This window comes from Eretmochelys imbricata, chromosome 3 (assembly GCF_965152235.1).
Source record: "Eretmochelys imbricata isolate rEreImb1 chromosome 3, rEreImb1.hap1, whole genome shotgun sequence".
NCBI lineage: Eukaryota > Metazoa > Chordata > Testudines > Cheloniidae > Eretmochelys > Eretmochelys imbricata.
The window spans coordinates 172,492,807-172,517,261 of record NC_135574.1 but is presented as its reverse complement, the minus strand read 5'-3'; the positions used below and the strand labels follow the sequence as shown (position 1 = coordinate 172,517,261).

Sequence of the window (24,455 nt, the reverse complement as noted above, 5' to 3'; positions counted from 1 at the left end):
GATTGAGATAGACTCCCTGTCTTCCCTGGCCCCGCGCTGCTCCCAGAAGTGGCTGGCACCACGTCCCTGCGGCCCCTAGGGAAGCGGGGGACAGAGGTCTCCATGGGCTACCCTCCCCTGCGGGTACCTCCCCTGAAGATCCCATTGGCTGCGGTTCCCCATTCCAGGCCAATGGGAGCTGTGGGGGGCAGTGCTTGCAGGTGAGGGCAGCGCACGGAGCCCTCTGCGCCCTCCCCTCCCCCAGGGGACGCAGGGACGTGGTGCCGGCTGCTTCCAGGAGTGGTGCTAGGCCCGCGGCGCCATGGGGGTGGCAATCCCGCAGGCTGGATCCAAAGCCCTGATGGGCTGGATCCGGCCTGCGGGCCGTAGTTTGCCCACCCCTGTCATAGGCAGTAGCAATACTATCTTCCCCACACTGCCTTGATAATCTGCCTCAATACTGATATGGAGGAACCAGAGTCCGGATCCACAAAGGGACTTAGATATTCTGATGCTGAGCATAGTAACATTTAACTTTTAGGTGCATTGAAAATCACTGGAATCCACAAAACCTGAGTTACTTGCCTAGCCTTCCTATGCAATGCGTGGGGAGATGTAGGTACTAGAGAATGGGATCTGCAAAAGCCAGTAAGTTATATGGGGAGCTGCCTAGGCTAGCCAATAGAAAATGCTGATGTAAAGGGTATGTCCTAAGCCTTGCCCCTCTCACAGAATTAAGTGTGACATCTGGGCTGTGGGGAAATGCTCAGGTTGTGATCCACAGCTGGAAACCTCTCTGCGGCTAAGCCATTTCTTGTTAGCCGGGTGGCATTCTCACTCAATGCAGAACAGCTGGGTGGGGGAAGAAGAAGCCTACTTTATAAATCTTAGTCTGGTGGTTAGGGTACTCAACTGGGGTGTGCTAATTATCTAGCTAATGAGAGGGAAAAATTTGAACAGGGGTTTCCCGCTTTGCAGGTGAATGCTCTAATCACTGGAATGTAGAGTGATTCTCACTCTCTGTGCCCCAATTAATATTTAAGGATTTAATTAAAATAGAATGAGGCACCCACATCAGAATATCCCTTAGTCCAGTGGTTGAAACAATCATCTAAGAGTTTGAAGATCCCTGTTCAACCCCCTTCTCATTGGGCAGAAGGGGAATTGAACTGGGGTCTCTCTCCTGCCAGGGTGGGTACCCTAACCAGTGGGCTAAAGATTAGACAGAGGAGGAGGCAGCACTGCCTCCCTTTATATCTTATCCAGAGTTGAGGATCATGCTGGGGCTTAGGCATGTGATAGGCATCCAGATGGCTGCCTGAAGCAGCTGTAGAATGCCCAAAGGTAGCTACTTAGGCACATAGAGGATTTTTACAGTGAAAACATAGGTGTTGAGTGACTTTGTGCACCTACAGGATTAGGCAGCAACCAAGTGAGGGTTTTGTGAGGGATCACAGTGGTTCTTAAATCTGAGATTTAGGCACCTAAGTCCGTTTGTGGATCTGGCGGCAACACTATTGGTGAGAGAATAGTTTACTTTACTCACCAATTTTGTTTGCTTACATGTTATAATAGTTTTGGGGGTTAAAGTCTGGTGGTTGTTGTGAAGTGGGTGACTGTTCACCTTGAGCGAGGCTGAAACTACCATCTCATTTCACAGAAACTATAAAGCTGCCATTGGATGGTTCTGATTTCTGGTCATTACCAACCTAAACTAAACTTTGAATTGTTAACCTCGAACTGAAAGGCTCTGTGCCCCATTTACAATCACATGTACCTTCCAATTCTTAAAGTTTTGCATCAAATAACATGTAATTGGGCTTTAAAACATCTTTTTAGTGCCGGTGAAAAGTCACTTGTTTGCTACTTAACACTCTTTATTAGAAACCCAGACATCTCTACACTGGTAGATCTCTAAAAGACCTTGCCTGGTGGATTTCATATCCCATTTATACATGTCCAGCTGACCTTAAAAATTAAGTGAGATAGGACCTTGGCCAGTTGAAATTTAGTTCTTTAATTCTTATTCTCCCAACAAAATCATTGTTTTCTGCCACTATTACATTGCCCAACTGCCCTCCAAGGGCTTACAGTTCTCAGGTACCAGGGTGATGAGTGCAGTATAAATTGCTATATAGTTGCCATCTTTCATCCACTCGTGTTGAGACTGTGGCTATATCTACACTAGAGACCTTACAGTGTCACAGCTGTACTGATGCATCTGCGCCATTGTAAGATCTCTCACGTAGCTGCTCTATGCCATCGGGAGAGAGCTCTCCTGTCGAAATAATTAAACCACTTGTAAAGAGTGATGGTAGTTATGTCGGCGGGAGGAGCTCAGTATCACTTATCTCGGCAAAGTTTATTGTTGCTCGGGGGTGGGAGGGGGTTTCACATCCCTGAGCAACATAAGTTTTGCTGACATAAGTGGTAGTACAGACGGCCTGTGCTGTGTTTTATGTCTTCTATTTTGTGTCATGAATCCTCCCTGAATTTGGTTGAAAATCTTGAAGTGCTTAAAAGTGACAAAATGAAACAGCAGTGAATTTACCACATGTCCTGTAAAAATGATTGTGGAGATTACAATGGATCGGGACAAACTATTTTAGGGAAAATATGAAGATCAATGTTAATAGCTAAAAAGGAAACTGTGAATTAATTATACTTTGAAACCGTATTTTTAGCAGGTCCTAAAGTTTAAACTTTTTTTTTAAAGTAGGTTACATTTTAATCAAACAAAAATGGTTTTGAAGAAGAAGAAAGAAATTCAAGTTGATGCATTTGTTCTTGAGTGCCAAGAGCTTGAAACACTTCAGTGTAAGTATTATTTTTTCCCTAAATTAATTTGTGCAATTTGTCTGTTTGTAAAATTACCTGAATACCTACTAAAATTTATTTTTTTGTTTTTATTTTTTTAAATTATTTGTTCCTGAGAATAACTTTTTTTAGAAAAAGGCTTTTTAGCTTGACAGGCTTCAAAGTCCATCCTCCTTCTGAAGAATCTTGGCTATTACTCAAGGGTGTGAATGGATGATTTAAAGTATGAATGGACCTTTTAGGACTATGATAAAGATGCAGAGGGTTCCTAAAAAGAAAAACATACAGGAGACTTTAAATAACTGCAAAATAAGTCATTCATGTATTTCTCATGATTCTTGGATTTTCCAGGGCCAATTTGATTTGAAGAGGTAGTTCAGATACTTTTGAAATGTTGTACATTTGGTGATCAAATGTGATACAAGTTTTCAGCAGTCTTTGTAAAAGGCATTAGTAATAAAGACAAATATGTTTATATTATTGAGTATTTTGACTTTGTAGCTTACAATTAGGAACACAGGAATTAACACATGGATCTGAGGTCCATGTAGTCTAATATCTTGGCAGTAGTGGCCAAAAGCAGATGCTTCTAAGGAAGGTTAAAAACAGCACAGTAATCAAATATGGGATGATCTGCTTCTGACATTAGATTCCATCCTGATCGTAGGGTATGTCTGTACTGTAGTTCAACATCCGCAGCTGACCTGTGTCAGCTGACTTGGGCTTGCAGGGCTCAGGCTGCGAGGCTGTAAAATTGCAGTGTAGATCTCCAGCTGGAGTCCAAATGACTGCATTGTTAGAATGGCTTGAGCCCTGAAGCATGTGATTTAATATCACTTCCAAAAATTGTATCTTATTACAATAACTCTGGATAGTCTTGTTGTCCATGTACATGTCCAGTCCCTTTTTGAATCTTGCCGAGTTTTTGGCCTTAATGACAGTTCTGTTTTTGGATCAATTAAAGTAGAGTGAGAGAAACTTGAACACCTCCCTCCTGCTGCTATATCACTCTTGTGTTCTGGAAAGGAAATCTGCTGCTAGCAGGTCCTTTAGTTCTTAGGTCTGGGCTGCTGCTTCTTGTCGTCTCCCCAAAACCCTTCTGTAAAACATGACACACTGTTGGCCTTAGGGACACTGGGAACAGGCAGCCCACCAAAATGAGTCCGAGATGAATGTTTTCTCCTGAATTTGGCACTGTGTCCCTGACCCAGCACACAGAAGTGGCTAGGTGCTGTGGTCTACCTATGCAGTTCTCTTTATAGGATTGCTGCCTACATACTCTAATCTTAGAAGCTCTACAGTTGGCCCTTTTCTGAGTCACTCCAAGTGACTTTTTAAAAATGAGGTCTGAACTGGCTTTTCTGTTTCCTTTTGCTTTTTTTTTGCATTAGGTTTTGTCTGGTTGAACTTCCCATTTAGCTTTTTCAGCATGGTTTTTAATTTTCTTACAAAAATTACATGAATATTGTGCGTAAGTGTGTGTTTTCAGGATCACTTCCTTATATTCTGTAAAAGTATGTGTAGGAGTACATTCTTATATCCCAGGGGTGGGCAAACATTTTGGCTCGAGGGCTACATCGGGGTTGCAAAACTGTGTGGAGGGCTGGGAATGGAAGGCTGTGCCTTCCCCAAACAGCCTGGCCTGTGCCCCCTATCCACCCCCTCCCACTTCCCACCCCCTGACTGCCCCTCTCAGAACCTCCAAACCATCTAAACCCCCCCACTCCTTGTCCCCTGACTCCCCCCTCCCGGGACCCCTCTCCCATAACTGCCGCTGGGGACTCCACCCCATATCCAACCCCCCCCTGCTTCCTGTACCCTGACAGCCCCGACCCCTATCCACACCCCCGGCAGGCCCCCAGGGACTCGCCCCCCTGTCCGCTGACCACCCCCCCCCCAAACCTCTGCCCAATCCAACCACCCCCTGACCACTATCCACACCCCCTCCCCTAACCGCCCCCAGTGACCCCACCCCCATCCAATCCCCCTGTCCCCTGACTGCCCCCTGGGACCGCCTGCCCCTTATCCAACCCCCCTGCTCCCTGCCCCTTTGCCATGCTGCTCAGAGTGGCAGGAGCTCTCAGCCATGCTGCCCGCGCCGCCTGGCAGGAGCGGCAGGCTAGAGCGCTGGTGGGCCAGAGCACTGGCGGTGCGGCACACTGGGGCTGCGGGGGAGGGGCGACAGCAGGGGAGGGGCCTGACCGGGAGCGTCCCCAGCCAGGAGCTCAGGGGCCAGCCAGGATGGTCCCGTGGGCCATAGTTTGCCCACCTCTGTTATATCCACACGGATTCTTTTGCAGAATAATAATGGATTGATTTTGGCTTTAATGTTTATCTACTGTTTTCATATAAGTGCAGTCATTTTTGCTCTGTAAAGAACTTGGCTAAGGGTTAAGGTCTATACAATGTATTGAACATGTAATGTAATCCTATAAGTGTAAAGTATTGGTATGATGATGAAAGGCTTGAGAAAGAGACGCATTAAGTGTAGAGGGAAAAGTATAAAACAATAGTGACATGTTACAAATATGATATAATTATGAATTGTTTACTGGTTCAGAAAATCAATTTACTATTTATTATGTGGTTCCCGATTAAAAAGAACTTCTTTTCCCAAATAAAATGTAGCATTTGCAGATGCTGAAGACCAAAATCTGGCTTCTCTGCTGTTGCACTGTGTACAGCTATCTGATGGCATCCATCAAATCTACTGTATCAAACAGGTAAGACTTTGCTAATGTTAACTAATGGTAAATTGTAACTGCTAATTTATCATGATACCTGAGATAATTTTCTAGGCACCTAGTAGCAACAGCTATTTTTAATGTACACTTGTCTTGTACGTTTTAAACATTATTAGTTTAAAAGAGCAGTCCGTATTTCTCTAAATATATTAAAAGTTTAGTCTGTTTTTTCAGAAATGCTCATAGGCTTCAGTGGGAGCTGGAGGTGCTCAGCGCCTCTGAAATCAGATTATGCGAGGTGTCTGCCAACAGAAAAAAAACACAGAACAGGAAAAAAATTTGAACCTTTATTCTGACAGTTGAAATTTAGTGGCAGAAACAGAAACTTGTAAAGTAAATTCTTTTAAATTTGGCAAAATGAAATTTTAGATAAAGGGGAATTTCATTTCTTTTATGTATGAGTACATAAACAAAAGTTTAACCTCTGTATGGTTTTTAATTTGTTGATCACAGATTGTGACATTATTGAAGAAGATGGATAGAAACTCTGCGTGTAGTCCCATGATTAAATGCTGTTTGGATATTGTTGGAGTGATGTATTTTTCACTGGGTGCAAAGAATCCCTTGAAAAAGGTGTTGGCAAGGTAACAAATTGGATAGTAAATAAAAGCCCCTTTTTTGTTTTTCAAAAATAGTACAATTTTAGCTAAGTAGGAATGCCCGCTGCCGCAGAATATTTCACTTAACTTTCAAGTACTTTATTGTATTATAGTTCCATTACTGACATTCATTATTATTGTTATAAGGACATGCGTTGTCGTTCTTTCTGCCTTAAAATTAGCTGGCTTCTGTAGAAATGATAGATTTATGCTGGTTGATGAATATGAGTTATTTATTAAGTAAATTATTTGATTTATGGTCTGGAGGTATTCTCCATGACTAAAAATGATAGAATGTGAAACATAAAGAAGTAACATACATGTGACTTTATATTATTAAAATATAACTTAAAATAGACATTTGGGTAGAAAATAAAACTTATTTCCACAGTCAAAGATGAATCTTAGTATCTGTGTTCCATCTAGGTACGAAGAATTTTATAATGATAGCTGCTATGGTGGCACATGCTCTTGCTTTGATATTGTGGAGATACTGTTGTATGGTTTTCATTAATTTTACACCTTTTAATACGTTTGTGGTTTGGGATCCTGTATTTAAGTGTCTTAATTTCATACACCCCAAAACATAAGCAGTAAGAAATTCTGTGCTCTAGCATACAATATAAAGCTTCAGTTGTGCAGTGTATTCTGTGCTGGTGCCCCTCCTGTAGCTGCACAAAACTCCATTGATTTGAAATCACTGGGAGTCTGTGTGGCATGGGAACTTATATGCATGCAGCTAGTTGCAGGATTACAGCCTGAGGCCTTGATTTTGTGATGTAATGTGTGCTGGTGGACCCAGGATCATGCAAGCACAGAAGTCCAACTCCACACCTCTTTGTGCAGCATCTGATCCTAATTCTGTAGCTGCATGGACCTGATCCTTCGGTCTTTATACAGGCTAGACTCCTACCGGCCTCATTGCAAGGGGGGGTCTCATTATTGCCGGTGATCTGTAGATTAAGGTGTGATGCTTGAGATTTGGAATTGGTGCAGCAGTGACTTAGTGAAAAAACCGTGGGTGAAATCCTGCCAAAACACCTATTGACTTAATTGAGATCAGGATTTCATTTTTGCGTCTACCGAAGGGATAGAAGGGAACAAGAAGCCCAAGGAGTCATGGGGAGTAAGAGTCTGTTGGGGGGGTTGAAATCTCAAGGAGTTCTGGGGTAGGTGGTCTGGGAGGGTGGGGAAGAATTTATACAGGGGCACCTCACTTTTTTAGAGGCCTGTTAAATTTTGATATATCCATATCCAGGCTCTACTTAGTTTTAATCCACCCCTGGATTTTATTCATACTATCCTAGGAGATTGAACAAATACTGCAGAGTCTTGGTTTGGAGTAATTTTAAAAACATTAAGGAAAGGCAACTAAATACTATTTAAAAAAGGAATCCAAAGTAAGCAATATGAGAATTTAAGCTGATACGTGCTCCACTTACTTCCTTTAATATAACGGCTGTATTCAAAAGCAGCAGTTCAGATTAAAGAATTTAAGACTAGTTTTACCCTTTGTCTATATGTAATTCATTAAATGTTTTCCAAATGTCATTTTAAAATGACATTTTTGGTTTGGATACAGCAACAAATAGATTTTAATTTAAAAAAAAAACCACTTTGTTTTCTACAAAAGCAATATCACTGAAAGTCATTTGGTTCATGTTGCTTTAAAAACCGCTCCTTTTCCATTGTGAGGAACTATGTGCCAGATTTAAGATAGGAAGGAATTTTTTTGGCTATTCTAAACCACAATAAATAAGGGTTGATAGTGGAAAAGCTGACAACCATATATGCTATACTTCCAAAATTAAATTAGAATGTGTCATATTAAATAAAATATTTTAATAGGTTTAAATTAATAAAGTTAAATAGGTCATTGTCATAGAAACAAAATATTATGCTGTGTGTTTAATTTGAATTCTGAGTTAGAAAAGGGGCGAGGCGCTAAATCTAATAGCTCTATATTTTAATGGAACCTTGTGCGATTAAACAAAATTAATATAAAAAAGCAAATTACAGAACAATCAGCTATTGTCCAGTCAGATGTGAAGTAGTAAGGCTGGCAGATATTAAATACATTTGTGTTTAGTACAGTATTCTGGATTCCAGTGTGTGACGGGGTGGGACTCCCCACTGCGGCGCATCTTACTGGATGTCCTGGGGATCAGCTCTCTTAACTAGTGCGCACTCTTCTGGTGCTGTCTCGCCACCTTCACTTCTGCTCCAGTGGTGTTTGCTAGCTTTTCTAGGCCTTTGTTACCTGTTTTCATTTTTTTTCTATGTTGTGGTTTAAGAGGTTGCTTGTTTTGTTTTGTTTGTTTTTGTTTTGGACATAAAATGTAAAGCAAAGGTAGAGATTAATCTTGCTGTCTTCTCTGCTTTCCAATTTACTTGAGACATACTTTGATTCTCCAGATATTTCTAATTTTTTAAAATCTGTATTGGGAGCTGGACCCTCTTTACTTCTATTTTTTTTTATTTCCCCCCCCTTCCCGAGAACAATATTATAGCAAGGAAAAACCTCAAACCGGATGAATGACACTGAATAAATAAGTTATTGTGAAGAGCAGTCCAAATGCATTCTGTGGGAACAAATAAAACGTTCGGTTGTTCCATCCCATGGGAAAAGGACAGGGGAGTCAGGAACCTCCACGAGTTTGACCTGGTGGAGAATCCAAGCAGCCGTCTCCTCGGGTGGGAAGCAGGAAAGAAGATTGAGCAGGAGGTGTAGCATTCCAACTTCTCAAATCCTAGGGGAGCTGTCGGGATAATCCCTAGTGATGTGGATGCAGAGACATCTGAGTGGAGGGCTGATTTTCTGGTGCTTCAGTAAATTAAATCCCCATGCAGCATTGCAGTAACAGTGGTAGAGGGGACCCAGTACAAATAAATGCTGTTTAAGCAGCATTTACTTCTAGTCAGATATTCACAGCATAAGTGAACAGTGGAAGACCCTTGGGTCTACCTCCCTGCTGTCTGTTCTCAAAATACAGAAGGAAAAGACCACGTGGAAGCCCCTTTGCTGGAGCACTTCATAGTTACAGATGTTTCAGAATAGCATAATTAGGTGATGTGTATTCATTGCTCCTTCTCTTTCGTTTCCCCTTTTCCAAGAGAGAGGTGGTGGATCAAAGTTCCTTTCCCTTAGCCCGAGGTTAATAGCTCTTCTGTTTTGTGTTGAGATTTGTTTTATGACTCTGAAGACTAAATGTCAAAAGAAATGCCCAGTGCTCTTAAGGAGCTTATTTGATGATGTCAAATTATCAATCTGACACAATGTAGAACTCTGTTATAGGTAAAGAAATGGGTATATAGGGAGATATCTCTAGATTTTTTCTCCAGCTGGAATGAGCAACGGGGAGTGGATCACTGGATGATTACCTGTTCTGTTCATTCCCTCTGGGGCATCTGGCATTGGCAAGACAGGATATTGGGTTAGATTGGACCTTTGGTCTGACCAAGTATGGCTGTTCTTATGTTCTATGTTCTTTGAATTCCCTCATTATCAGTGTGTTATCACATTGGTCAGTCTTGCAGTTAAACTATGGAAATGTGATAATGGGGTGGGAGAAACACTAATTCAGTGAAATATGATAAAAGATCTGATACTGCAGCCTTTAATCAGGGGAAATTGATATTTATTCCAATCAGGATTTTTCCCTGAGTAATGACTACAGGATCAGACTCTAAATACACTTTTAATCTAATATAATTTAATCTAATGTAAATACACTTTTAAGATTAATACTGTGGATACTATTGTTTCCTTGTTTGTTTCACAGTCTGAGAGGTAAATTTTCTTAGTGTTCAAGGTGTATACACTAAATTAAATGTTTGGGGGAGAAATCCTGACTAGTTTGATTTCCTATGAGTTATCCAAATAGTTTGCAACCAGAAATACTGTCCCATCTTCTATGGTTTCTCTCCTTATGTATGAAAAGTAACTTTTATAGTCTACTAATTTAGGGGACAACTGAATATTGAAATAATGTTAGTTATATTTAAGTGTGAGTGAGTGCTTGGCGTCATATATATATAAGTAGCTCCCTGCCCTGAGGATGGTAGTCAACTTTAAACACATGATACATTGGGTGACAAGGAATCTGAATCTTGCAGTGATAATCCCTGAAGGATTTAATGTAATAAATGTTTGTGTGAGGATTCTCTCCTTTTTTTGGGGGGGGGGGAAGGGGAAGGGGGTTACGGTGTTAGAAGAGATGAGGAGAGGGAGGCTGCTGAAAGTCAAAGGGGCAGCACGGGAGAAAATGAAAAGATAAGTGGTGAAAAAGATGAAGGAGCAGTTAGCACAGAGTACTTCTGGGGGGATTCTGTGTGGCAGTGCGCCTGCAGAAAGTGGCCTCCTCGCAGAATTCCTGTGCTTGCCTGCTGAAAACAGCAGCATTGAAAGTGGCTCATTGAAGCCGCGGCAGGAGGGAAGTGCGGGGGGACGACCGTGGGCGCAGTTTGTGGGGGAGATTTCCCCCCCTCCAAACAGAGGTGAGGCATGGGGGGACATACAGGGTTACATGCCACTGCCCCCCCCCCTTATTTCTGCAAGCGCAGAGCTGCCCAGCTGAAGGATGCTGCTTCTGGGCTCCGCTGACTCTGCAGCTGAACGCTGCCTCTTGGGTCTTAGTGCCAATCGTGCTCCCCTTCTGTGTGCTGGGAGCCTTTCTGTTTTCTGAGTAAGGGGGGAGGAATGAGTGAAGGGGTTTAGGGGGTGGGGGGAAAGAGGCAGTGGGGAAGGCATGGGGGTGGAACAGGGCAGGCGGAGGGGAATGTTGGAGTGAGGGGAGGGGGATGGAGAAGAAAAGGGGATAGGGCAATTGTGCGGGGGAACCGGGAGCCCGGCATGCGGTGTCCCCTCAACAGCAGCTGGGGCTCCCCTGTTAAGCAGGCCTATCGAACCCTCACCCTGACAAGCCCTACCGCTGTATACCTGGACCCCTCCGATGAGCCTCTCACACCCAGACCCCCCCACTGATCCCCAAGGAGCTACTCTTGGACCCCAACCCCATCAAGCCCCACTTCTCCAGCACGCGGAGCCCACTGAGCCCCTCACACCCAACTCCCCTCCCCCCGCCAAGCCCCATCTCCCCACACCTAGACACACCCCCCCCCCCCCCCGCTGAGCCCCAACCACCTTCACCTGGATCCCCTGCGGAGTCCCATTGCCCCTGCACCTGGAACCCCGAACGAGCCCCTGTGCATCGAGATCTCCCACTGAGCTGCCCGCATCCAGATTGCCCCACACAGAAACCTCTCGCCCCACACAGAAACCTCTCACTCCACACCTGGATCCCTCCACACTTGGATCCTGCTTGGCTGAACCTGACCTCACATACCTGGTGCAGGAGGGCAGGGCCCCGGGGTACTTTTGGGGCAGGCCCAGCCCAGCACTGTTTCAGGGTCAGGGGGAGCCTCACTGCCTAGTCCCTGTACTGGGGAAGGTGGGGGCTTCAGGGTGATCTCCCGTCTCCATGCTGCCAGGGCCCTGTGTTCCCCACTGCCATGCTGGAGACACATTTATTTATTGACAAATAAAATTTGCAGAATTTTTAATTTTTTGGCACAGAATTCCCTCAGGAGTAACGGAGGCTTGGGAGAAGCTAATTTTTTAAAAACAAACTTTGTACCTCTGGATGTAATTAAAAATGCCTCGTGTCTTTGAGTAATGTAACTGAGACTTGTTTCTGCTGAATATCTTTATACTTGCATTCATTTGTGTTTATTTTTTTCAATGTTGTAAAATGCCTTAAACTCCGGTCCTGTAATCAGATCTGCATGGGTACAGCCTTGCACCTGCACAAAACCCCATTCAAGTCATGGGTACTCAGTACAGGCCTGCATGGACCCAGTGGCAGGACTCAGACCTAAGTTTTTCACCAATTTGGCAACTTTGATATTGTGGCTGCTTTTTAATATTGATCTCATTCTATTGTAGTTCACTAAATGGACTTCCTGAACACATTACGACTGAAGCAGTGCACAGTTTTGTTCGTTGTCTTAAAGAAGAACTAAAAACTACAGACTTATCCTTGTACAGAAAAGTAATGGACAATCTTGCTTCCTGTATGGAAAATTTCAGCCTAGGTATGATGACATGCAATATTATCTTTCATATTTTTAACTTATTCAATTGTGATTTGGAACTGGGTATTGTTTATAATGGTCTTGGTCTCACCCTTATTGAGATAAAGTAAATGATTGCTTCCAACACATACTTATTGAAATATATATTTCCCCCCCCACAGGTAAAGCAAGTATTAACAATTTATTCAAAGAAGGTAAGGTTATGCTATTTCTGTAGCAGATACAATAAATGTAACTTTTTTGATTGCTTATGTTTTCTTGAGAATAGCTTAAGACAGGCATAACATTTTAAATATGCAAAAGCCCCACTCTTACTCCTTTATGAAAATTCACATTCAACAAAAACTAAATGTGAAGAAAATATAAACAATTTTTGAACAGCTCTTCTTAGTGGGCTTACCAGAAATGAAAAGATTGCATGAAGATCTTTTTCCCCATTACAGTTGGAACTTGGTAGATTTGTCTGTTTTCCATGGTTTTTTACCTTCCGTCTTCAACTCCCTTAGTTGCATTTATTGCTGTTCTGAATGAACAGATCTCGGTGGAACTTTTTCAGAGCAGGAATTGCTGTTAAGTGACATGAGCCATTCTTTCTCCCACTTCCCCACCCTGAGGTTGAATGTGGTATCTGTGAACCGTTACCAGCCTCTGCTGACCAAAGAAAGAGAACCAAGAACTGGCAGTGATGAATAATTTGATCTACCAATAGCACAGTTAATTACTGTATCATTTATTAGAGTCCATTTCTAGACCATAGGGTAAGGGCAACTTGATATATTGGAAAACTAGGTCTTTGTCCAGCTAAAATTAATGGCCTCCTGTGGAATTGCAGCCTTATCCTATGGGGTGCTCCAGAGCCTTCAGCTACCTTTAACTTCTGTTTAGCATCTCAGTGGGAGCTGAGGGTACTCAGCATCTTGCAGGATTAGGCCTTCTCAGCAAGAGAAAATTCAGCCCAGTAGCCAAGGCCGCACGGATTTGAAGACCCCAGGCTGTTGCAAAGTTGCATGAGCAAAGCTTGTGTGAGTGAGTTCCTTTCCTCCAGCAAGCTGCCAATTCTTATTTTGGAACCGTCTCTTTATCGACTTTCTCAGCATAACTTAAGGTTGCACAGCCCAGGGGAATTGTACAATTTTTATTATGGATTTTTTCCACTTCCTTTGAAAACTTCTCCTATGAGACTATACTGAAGTTCAAACTTGATTGATATGTAATGTTGTTATGTTGCTTCCATTTGGCAAATAATTTTTCTGTCCATGCACGAACCTGCACACACACATGTGGGACCAATTTATATTTGCAGTTCAGTCTGTTTTTAAACAAAATAATTTCTTACTATAATTTATTTTTAATAGTTCTTCAGTTTCTGCAGAAGTCTCTCGTTGAAATACAGGAGGAAAACAGGCAAGTGAAATTAAATGTGAAATGAATTTAGCTATTTTAAGTCCACTCTGTGCGGAAGATACAGTTGACTCTGAATATTCTTTCTGGTGACCATAAATCTATTAATGATGTAAATGCCATAGTGATAAAGTTGATATGTTCAGAACTATGCCATGTAAAACAAGAAAGGTAAGGAGTTTCTTATCCCATCCTGGTGCATGCTGGAATGTAGAGGAAGGCGGGAGACAGAAAACCAGGATGTGGCAGTATAAGAGGCATAGAGTGGACTGTATTGTAGCTGCCAATCTTAAGGGAGACCTGTAAGTTGTGCATACTTTCTTCATTACAAAGTTGGATTTGAACTGTGTAGTTCATGAATACCATTGAACCAAACTGTACAGAGAAATATGTATAATGTGGTCTTCCATTTCACATGTGACTTTTTTGTTTTAATTTAGTGTTGTTATCAGATTAGTGAAGTGGTTGTCATTGGAATTTACCCAGGAACCTAAAAAGGACATAATAGAATTTGTCCGTTTTAAACACAGACTACCATTGAAACTGCTGGTTTCTCAGTAACCATGCATCTGGTAGATGCAACCCAATAAATTGTTTGATAGTTGTACTTCGGGTTGGGGGATCATGCTTTCCTAGGGGCAGTGAAAGGGATTAAACACTGTGTCAACTCCCCTCTCTGTCACACACATACTGAAATTGGAGTTCAGCTGACTAAGGTGGGCCTTATATGTGCTTTGTGCATCTACAGTTGAGTTGTGCATGTCGTGGTGTATGTCTCTTATAACCAGTAGCACTCTGGAATTGAGAATACCCTAGACTCCATTGCATGCTACTGTGTACACAGCTCAATGGGAAGGTTGCTAGAAGGCCCACCTCACAGACATCTGAATGCTGTATTTTCATAATTAATAGTAGAAGAGGAAAAGATATTGGAAGAGTAGGGAGGAGTTTGTCCAGTTAACTTATGATGTAATACTGAAAAGGTGAAACCCAAGTTCCATCATAATGAATTGGGATTCTTTGGAAAGTTGGGACAGTACATCGCTCTTGTATGTTCCTTATGCACTCTTGCTAAACACTTATTGGTCCATTCTTTTCTTGATATTAATGAGAACGGAACCTTAGTTTACATAGCAAGGGCTGAATAAAATCTTTTCCATGTTGAGTTTTTAGTATTCCACTTGACTTTCCCTGTTCCGGGTTTGTTAAAAAATGATTACAGCACGAGTTATCTTGACTTAGATAAAATAACAAAAGAAATTGAAATGTCTGTGGCTGTTTTGTGATTAATATTATTGATTGTAACAATATGAAGACTGATGAGATTTGTTCACAAAGTTTATGCGTCTGTTGAATCAGCATGCAAGGAGTTGTTTTTTAAAAGAAAAAAAAGAAAATGCCTTGGACTTAGCTTCCTGTTTTATTTTTATAATATTCTCAGTGGACAGAAAAAGTAAATAACTTTCTTTTCTGTAACTTTGGCAAAATATTTGCCTGGGGGAAATACAAATTTTAGTTAACTTTATTTGTATTTTTTTTCCCTTTTCAGAAAGCTTAGTGGAAATAGTATTGCTGAAACTCGACTGATGCATGATTTATTGATGGCCATTAAAGTTTCAATGATGCTACTACAGAAAGTACAAGAAAATTTTCAGGGAAGTCTTTGGAAGAAACCCAGTTCTCTTGTTTGGCAAAGTATGTGTGGTTTAGTGAAGAGCTTCACAAACTTTTTAATGGATGGTAAGTATCAGCAGTTTTTAAATACTATAAAGTTTGTTCTTAGTAAGAAACTGAAATAGTTCTTTGTTGCAAAACTTGTCTTTTGGACTTGTCCTCTTTCAGTTTAAGTCACTGAGCATTGTATTGATTTTGGTAGCTTACTAAAATCCCAATCTTACTCCTATCATCAATTCAGAATGAGCGGAATTTACAGAGGGAGAAATGAGACTTATCAATTATAGATATTTTTGATGAGTGAATGGCATTTCTGTTATCTTTCAAACTTTAAAAAATAGCTTCAGTGAGCATTGCCAGACCTTTTTATGTGTGCAAAAAATTTGTACCAAATAAATACAGGATTGTGCTATCAGAAGCACATATGGCAATGTTGCAGAAATACTAACTGTGGTATGTAATCTATCATTTAGTTCAGCTTCTATGCCAGATGACTGGAGGGTACCTAATGTGACATCAATTTTTTAAAAAGGCTCCCTAGGTGATCCTGGCAATTACAGGCTAGTAAGCCTAATTTCAGTATCAGGCAAATTGGCTGAAACTGTAGTAAAGAATAGAATTATTGAACACATAGATGGACACGATTTGTTGGGGAAGAGTCAACATTGCTTTTGTAAAGGGAAATCATGCCTCCCCAATCTATTAGAATTCTTTGAGAGAATTCATTGATTCTTTCTTTCAACAAACATGAGAACAAGGGTGATCCAGTGGATATAGTGTACTTGAATTTTCAGGAAGGCTTTGAGAAAGTCCCTCACCAAAGGCTCTTAAGCAAAGTAAGCAATCATGGGGTAGGAGGGAAGGTTCTCTCATGGATCTGTAACTGATTAAAAGATCAGAAACAAAGGGTAGGAATAAATGGTCCATTCCGAAAATGGAGAGAGGTAAATAGTGGTGTCCCCCAGGAATCTGTAGTGGGACCAGTGCTGTTCAACATATCCATAAATGATATGGAAAAAGGGTAAGTAGTGAGGTGGCAAAATTTTGCAGACGGTACAAAACTATGCAAGATAGTTATATCCAAAGCAGATTGAGAACAGTTACAAAGGGATCTCACAAAACTGGGTGATTGAATTTCATCTGCCATTTTGTTGCCCAGTGTTGATAAATGCAAAGTAGTGCACGTTGGAAAACATAATAGCAATTATGCATATAAAATGATGGGATCTAAATGAGCTGTTACCACTCAAGAAAGAGATCTTGGAGTTATCATGGATAGTTCTCTGAAAACCTCTGCTCAATGTGCAGTGGCAGTCAAAAAAGCTAACACAATGTTAGAAACCATTAGGAAAAGGAGAGCTAATAAGACAGAAAATACCATAAGTCCACCGTATTTAAATCCTTGGTACACCCAAACCGTGAATACTGTGTGTAGTTCTGGTTACCCCATCTCAAAAATGATATACTGGAGTTGGAAAAGGTATAGTGAATGGCAACAAAAATTATGAAGGGTATGGAACAGCTTCCATATGAGGAGAGATTAAAAAGACTAGGACTTTTCAGTCTCAAAAAGAGTCGAATAAGAGGGGATATGATAGATGTTTATAAAATTGTGAACGGTGTGAAATAAGAAAGTATTATTTACTCCTTCATATAACACAAGAAGCAGGAATTAATAGGCCTGAGGTTTAAAACAACCAAAAGATAGTACTACTTTGCACAACACGTAGTCAACCTGTGGAACTCCTTGCCAGGGAATGTTGTGAAGGTCAAAAGTATAACTGGGTTCAAAAAAGAATTAAATAACTTATTGGAGGATAGGTCCATCAATGGTTATTAGCCAAGATGGTCAGAAATGCAACCTCATGCTCTGAGTGTCCCTAGTGTCTGATTGCCAGAAGCTGGGAGTGGATGACAGGGGATGGGTCACTCAATGATTGCCTGTTTTGTTCATTCCCTCTGGAGCACCTGGGATTGGCCACTGTCGGGAGACAGGATACTGGGCTAGATGGACCATTTGTCTGTGTAGTAAGAGGAGGCCCTGAAACATAAATTCTTGTATCAGAGGCCCAGTCTGAGGCCTGAAGCCTGAAACAAAGTAAAGCCTGAACCAAAGTACTTCCAGGCATTGATAAGCAAAGCTGGGCTGTGAGCCAGAGGCAGGTCCCACTCACAGAAGTTGGCAAGAAAAGGTTGTTAGAAGTACGTGCATACACACACATAAAGGAACTTGCGCCAGGACAGCTGCAGAACATTCCACAGACGTAACAAGGAACAGGCAGGTGCATCTTAAAGACAGAGTCAAAAGGACAACATGATGGATCGATTTGTTTGAACTATGATGAGTAATCTGTCTGGCAACGGTATAAAAATAGGTCCCAGAGCGCATATCTTTGTCCAGCCTAGGAGGCAGTGGAGTGTCCTGCCACTGACTGAGCTGTGTCCATTGCCAGGGAGCACAAATTTGTAGTATGCCCTGTAGAGTCTATAGGGAACTATTACTGTGCTTTGTTTGACAATAAACCTGGTTTGGCTTCCTTTGTACCTTACTAGAGTCTGTGGTCTTTGGGGGTTCTCTCGGGGTCTGCTGTGTTAGCTATCTGCGCAGAGCTGGGGCAGCACACAGAGGGAACACGCACGCAGCCAACTGTTACCATCATCGAACAAGAGCAGAGTACCACACTGGTAGCAACCGACAGCACTCTGATCCAGTTTGGCCGTTTTTATGTTCTTTCTTATGTTCTTATAAGTAATCATCTCTATTTCCTTTAGAAATTTTGCTTACATTATATTTTATTGTAAATGTATAATATGAGCATAGCAGACACTGCCAGAGACTTCCTTTGTGAATTTGGGCAAGTCACTTAATATCTGTTTTCCCCCATCTGTACTATGGGGATAATATTTTCCTACTTCATTTGAGTATTTTAAATTTAATTTTTTTAATACTCACCAGGAGCTCAGATACTGTGGTATGTAAATAATTGTAAATTGTCCAGAAAAATTAAAATAGCATATTTACAGTTCTAATAGTTTCTATCAAATAGAGCAAGCATTGTACAATAAAGAATGTTTTCTTTTTTCTATCTATCACAAGGAGGTCTCTTACCAACTGTTCAGACTACCTCAGGATTGGCTGTCATTCTCTTTACTAAGACTATGTTTGAGCCTGTTGAAAAGTTACCTTGTTTGGTAAGTATATTTCTTCTCTTAAAATAAAGCTATATATATTTACTGCTACCATTTATTAAGTACTTTAATGTTCTATTTTTAACTAGTCAGTAAGACTGGCATTAATTGCTTTTGCTTTTGCAGGTCAGTGACTTGCTCCTCCACTCAGTGAAATGTGCTAGTGTACCAGAGTGGTTTGTGAGCAGCTGTGGGAGCCTCTGTACTGAAGAGCTCTCTGATTCAGTCCTCCTCTTCCTTTGTCATGGAGCGCTGGCCATGTTAGAGTGGAAGAATGGCAGTATGGGTGAAAATGGAGAGAAATTACTCTTAGATATTGCATTGGTTTTGTTATCTTTGGCTTCACAGTAGGTCTATATTTTTTTTAATGCTGTTTTATTAACTTTTTTCTGACCTCTTACAAATTCATTTCTGTCATTGAAACCATACCACTAACAATGTCCTGCAGTCCATATCCTTTTCTAAAGTTGGAAATTTAAATTACTCTTGTCCAAGTTTTGCCACCTTTAATACCTTATTCTGAGTAATCCTAATGATATCAATTATAAAATAAATAAAATATTTGCATATTTCATTGACTAAATGTGTTCACAGTTTTCCACTGTTTCCTGAAATGCGGAAATATGTAATTTTTCTTTTGATTTCAGTAGGACTAGCGTTGGAGTAAGGGATTACTCCGCATGAGAAAGTGTGGCAGACTCAGTGCTTACATCATAATGTAAATCTTATTTGCTAGATTTCATCTTTTCTGCCAAAGATTCTTATTCTCTTACAGAATAAAAGGAGTGGAACTCTTAAAATGTGATGAATTATGTGGATACAAGCTTTGAGTACTTGATGACCCTTAAAACTGTCATCCCTATTAAAATGTAGATTAAAATATATCCCATATCCAGCTCCATCCTCCCTACCTAAGGGGCCAAGGAGGTGGTTACTGTTTTTTACATTGCCTCATTACTAAACTTTGTTCAATTTTTAATTTTCTTGTAACAAAGAAAACATTTATCCTTTTATTTGTAAAGTAATTATATGAAAAATAGTAAAGCTGTTCAGCTATCAACAAATACTCAATTTCTTATGGGCTTAGTCCAAATAGCCAGTCAATGCTATTTTTAAATTAAGACTATTTGTCAGGGAATTCCAGCAGTGATAATAATCCATGGTAAAGAAGAGAGGGTGGTTTATTGCAGTGTTTCTCAACAACTGATGCGGGGACCTGCACCGGTCCCTGAGATCTCCCTGACACTATTTAGGAAGGCAGCAAACTGGTCCCTGGTATCAAAAAGGTTGAGAAACGCTGGTTAGTGGACTGAGCATGGAATTTGAGTTCTGAACCTGCTGCTGACTCAGTGTGACTTGTCACTTATCTTCTCAGTCTCAGTTTTCCCACCTACAGTGGGTGGTCACTGTTTCCTTACTTGCCTAAGGGGAAGGCAGAGGAGGGATATTATGAATTAATGTTTTTTAGTGCTTTAAAAATGTAAAGCAATATATAATAAGTAATACTGAGTGGATAATGACGAATGGGAACACTGCAGATTTTTTTTTCTTTCTTCTTTTAAAGATTAAAAGAATCCAATATGGCAGTATCTTTATCTAGAATCTTAGCAATTTGGACTAATTCAGCATTGGATGTCCTTGAATCAAGCTCCCAAAATCTGAAGTGCAGTCTTAATGGAAACTCCAACACAACTGGGAAACTGCTGGAATATGTGTACACGCATTGGGAACATCCTTTGGATGCTGTTAGACACCAGGCCAAGTTGATATTCAAGAATATCCTGCGGATACACCAAGCCACTCTTAAAGGATCTGTTGTAAAATCAGACCCTTTCTTGTCAATGTTGACAGAGAGCTTGCTAAGTTTAGAATGGCATGTTAAAGGGAAATATGCTTCACTTGGCTGTCTTGTGGAGTGTGTGGGTGTCGAAAATATTTTAACAGTGGACAGAACAATCCCAGCGCAAATCTTGGATGTAATGAGTGATCAGACTCTTGCACCTTATGCAAGTGATCTTTTGGAAACCATGTTTATAAATCACAAGAGTCATCTAATATCTGCATTTCAAAAAACCATCTGGATTAATCACTGGCATGACACATGGGTATCTCCTCTTCTTTTAATATTGTGTGAAGGAAATCCTGACCAAACTACTTACGTAATAGATTACTATTTACCAAAACTACTGAAATGTAGCCCTGGCAGTCTGAGCTACATGATTAAAATTCTTCAGGCTTCAGCTGATGCTAATATTGGTAAGAAAATAAACTTAATATTTATAGTTCAGATGTTTAGATAAGCTGCAGCAATTGTAGAGATATGATTTCTGATTTGTTTTTTTTTCTTGGAATTAATAAGTGGGAGAGGCAGGGTGAGAAATTCCAGGCTTTCCTTAATTGCTCTCAGCATAGCTGAGAGGAATTTACAGTGATGGCTGAGTGTATATATAAGAGCTTCTCCACTTTAAGTTATGTTTTTCACACCCTTACCATAAAACAAAATGTCACTCTAGCTTTACTTGTATTTTTTTAAATTAAGCCTGCCTAATAGTTTCCTTATTTATTAGTTTTTAGTAATAAAATGCATATAAATTTCTACAGTATTTATGTATATTTTGTCCATATTTCTTATAAACACTTGCACACAACAAGTGTAGAGGAAACAAATCAGTAAGCTTTGTAGTTCACTTTTCATAAAATATTTTTGTTACAATGGGCAGTGATTAAAAGGTTTGTGGTGCTGTTGTAGCTACATGGTTTGGTGGTGGTTCTCAGAGTGGTTTAGTGAACTGCTGCTGTTGGTTCTCTGAGCCGTTTCTGACGGTACTTGGAATAAGGAATGGGGGACCTGATTGGATCCAGGAGAAGATCCTTCTCTTAGGATGTCACCCACAGACTAGAAAGGTGGGGGATGCCTGAAGTAGAGTATTGACATTCCAACCCGTAATGTGTCAATACAACAGAAATTATTTATTTTTTCTTTAGGCTCTTGCAATACCAGAGGTGCTCTTGGAGCCTTGATGGCATGCCTGAGAACAGCTAGAGCTCATGGACATTTGCAATTTAGAGATATCATGAGGGATGGTCTCCTATCAACTGGATATGTAAAGCACGGTTTAGTTCATCAGCATAATCAGGTAGATGAAGAAAGTTATTTTTGTGCTTTAAAGTTTGAAGACTCGGTTAGCCTTACAATGTTTTGTTTTATTTCAGTATCATTGTACAAACTTTCTGTTTCAAGTATTTATTCTAGGTAAAAACAAAAAAAGTCTATACTTCACTTTGGGATGTTTTGTAGGTTCGCATTGATGCTTTAGGTTTGCTTTGTGAAACTCATCGGAGCACAGAAATCTTGACCATGGAAGAGATGCAGCTAATTCAGTTTTTTATTACCTACAATTTGAACAGCCAGTCTCCTGCAGTGAGGCAGCAGATTTGTTCCCTACTAAAAAAGGTAATCTTCAAGAATAAACAATGTAGTAAAGCCCATGTATTTATCATTTTTACACTGTTTAAAACCAAGTCTCTTAGCAAGTTATAAAATGGAGACTGTTCTTTCAACTGAAATATGTACTATTTGTGATCCGGTAATGCTTAAAAGGTCTAGTTGTGGATCAGGCCCCATTGTGTTAGGTACTGTACAAACCCAGAACAAAAAGATGACCCCTGCCCCATAGAGCTTGCAATCTAAATACAAGGTAACAGAGAGTTGGGAGAGTACAAGAAAACATTGAGACAAAATTCGTCAACATTTTAGTCAGTGGTATCAGTGCGTTATCGGTCTTCCTTTTGTACCATGATGCCTACAAAAAACTTGATGAAGAGTTTTGAGGAGGATAATGCGGTATATTTGAAGATGTTTATGGAGAGCTCCTCTCAAGCATGAGGGGCAGCATGGGAGAAACCAGCAAAGGTGCTTGTTTGAAAATTTAACAAGTGGATGATGGAGGCTGATATCATTGTCCAAATGGAGACAGAAGTTGACATTTCGATTAGTGAATTGAGAAGTAGGTAGAGCGGCGATAGGCCGTGAAGGAACTGAAGAAAAGCAGCTTTTCCTCATGGTAAGGATAGGGGCGCCAGTGGAAGGATTCAAAGAAGGGTGACGTGGTCAAAGCAATGGGCTAGAAGAATGATCTTTGTAGCAGTATTCTGAATGGATATGAGCAAGGGAAGACTGCATTTGTCCAGGGATGTTGTTGTAATCGAGACATGAGGTGAAGGAGAGTTTTATCTGAATGGTGGGTAGAAAAAGCCAAAACAGAGGGATTATGCAGAAATAATCTGTAAGATGTAGATATAATCGGCATGTGAAGAGCTAGAGAAAGAACTGAATTGAAGAGGACACCCAGGTTACAGACTGAACAACCAGCATATTGGTAGTGGTGTGCACAATGGCTGACAAAATTGGGCATGAAGGAGAATGTAGGCTTCAGGGCAAAGATTAAGAGCACTGTTTTTTGTCGTGTTCAGTTTGAGCTGATGGCTAGACATGCATGGGGAGATGTCAGAGACAGGCTGAGATTTTAGTTTGGACAGAGAAGACGGATCTCGAATAGAAAAGTTTAATCTGCGAGTTGCCAGCATAGGGAAGAGAGTTTAATTTGTGCTTCTGGGTAGTCTCATCAGCAGATAAGCTGTTGTGGGAGAAGAGACGGGGAGCAAGGACAAAGCCCTGTGGAACCCACTGAGAAAGTTGGAGAGGGGATGAAGGAGCATCCTCTGAAAGGTGTGCTGGAGGAGTAATCAGAGAAGTAAGAGGAGAAACAGGAAAGGACAGAGTCATGAAATTCAAGAAAAGACCAGATTTTAAGAAGAGCATCGTTGACCGTGTTAAAGGTGGCTGACAGGTCAAGCCACTGTGTTGGGCGGCATGAGGATGAGGACAGAGTGCTGGTTCTGAGCTTTGGCTAGGAAGAGGATAGTAGAGAATTTGGCAAGGGCAGTGTCAGAGGAGTGCAAGGGGCAGAAGCTGAATTGGAGTGGGTCTAGCATGGAATTGGAGGAGAGGAACTCCAGGTGATGATTGTAGATCACATGTTTAGTGAGTTTAACGTTGAAAGGGAGATGGAGTGGTGGTTGGAGAGGCAAGTGGGATTAAAGGTGGGAGAGACTAAAACATGCTAGTATTGTCATGGAAAGAGAGAACCAGAGGAGGGTGAGAGGTAAAGGAGAAGAGTAAGGTAGGGGATAAGAGTGGACTGGAGAGCAATCAGGAAATGGGATGAGGTCACTGGGGCAAGTGGAAAGGTTAGAGGAGGACAGGAAATATGAAACTTCTGCGTATATGATGTGGGAGAAAGAAGAGAGAGTTGTAAGGATTAAGGAGCTGAAGGGAATAAGATATAAAGAAGTGGCTGTGAACTTTTATTTAGAGTGGGCATTCCAGAGACAGCAAGAGAAGGGGAGGAGGGGAATGGGTGTGAGGTTAGGAGTGGGGGTAGGGATGGAGGAGGTGCATGTGGTATCTAAATTTGTGCTAGCAGGAGAAGGGGGCAGATCAGAGTGGAAAAGGGAGAATCAAGGAATGATGTCAGTAGTATGATTATTACATGGTGCATGAACTTGTACACTTTTTGAAACTATAAGCAACTAAACCTGAAAACTTTGCCCAAATGTTTGTTTGAATCTGCTGTTAATCATACTTCAGTGTGTGTCTGATCAACTACATTTTGCTTGTGTTTAAAAGTTGTTCTGCAGAATACAAGAAAGTTCCCAGGTACTTTATAAACTGGAGCAAAGTAAAACCAAACAAGAATTAATTAAAGAATCAGCTAAATGGGATCATTTTGCAACCTTACAGCAGTATAAAGTAAGTATAGGAGCTGTTACAAGAAGTCTAATAATAATAATAATACTTATCATTTTTATACCACTTGAAAAGCATTAACTACTAATTCTCATAACACAGTCAGGAAAATCAAAATGAAGGATATCCAGCTGCCTGCCTGGAAGGCTC

The 24,455-nt window shown here is 40.9% G+C and overlaps 1 protein-coding gene across 1 annotated transcript in view; it reads left to right on the top strand.

Annotated features, from left to right (window-relative positions):
• Positions 1 to 24,455, top strand: part of THADA (THADA armadillo repeat containing) — a 303,171-nt gene that overhangs the window by 4,928 nt on the left and 273,788 nt on the right. The window contains exons 2-14 of the mRNA XM_077813846.1: positions 2,696 to 2,796; positions 5,425 to 5,519; positions 5,994 to 6,124; positions 12,084 to 12,232; positions 12,394 to 12,426; positions 13,588 to 13,636; positions 15,183 to 15,373; positions 18,405 to 18,499; positions 18,623 to 18,843; positions 20,061 to 20,752; positions 21,482 to 21,633; positions 21,795 to 21,950; positions 24,186 to 24,308. Of these exons, the coding sequence (XP_077669972.1) occupies positions 2,721 to 2,796; positions 5,425 to 5,519; positions 5,994 to 6,124; positions 12,084 to 12,232; positions 12,394 to 12,426; positions 13,588 to 13,636; positions 15,183 to 15,373; positions 18,405 to 18,499; positions 18,623 to 18,843; positions 20,061 to 20,752; positions 21,482 to 21,633; positions 21,795 to 21,950; positions 24,186 to 24,308 (2,163 nt within the window). The 5' untranslated portion in view covers positions 2,696 to 2,720. The remainder of the gene's footprint in view (positions 1 to 2,695; positions 2,797 to 5,424; positions 5,520 to 5,993; positions 6,125 to 12,083; positions 12,233 to 12,393; positions 12,427 to 13,587; positions 13,637 to 15,182; positions 15,374 to 18,404; positions 18,500 to 18,622; positions 18,844 to 20,060; positions 20,753 to 21,481; positions 21,634 to 21,794; positions 21,951 to 24,185; positions 24,309 to 24,455) is intronic.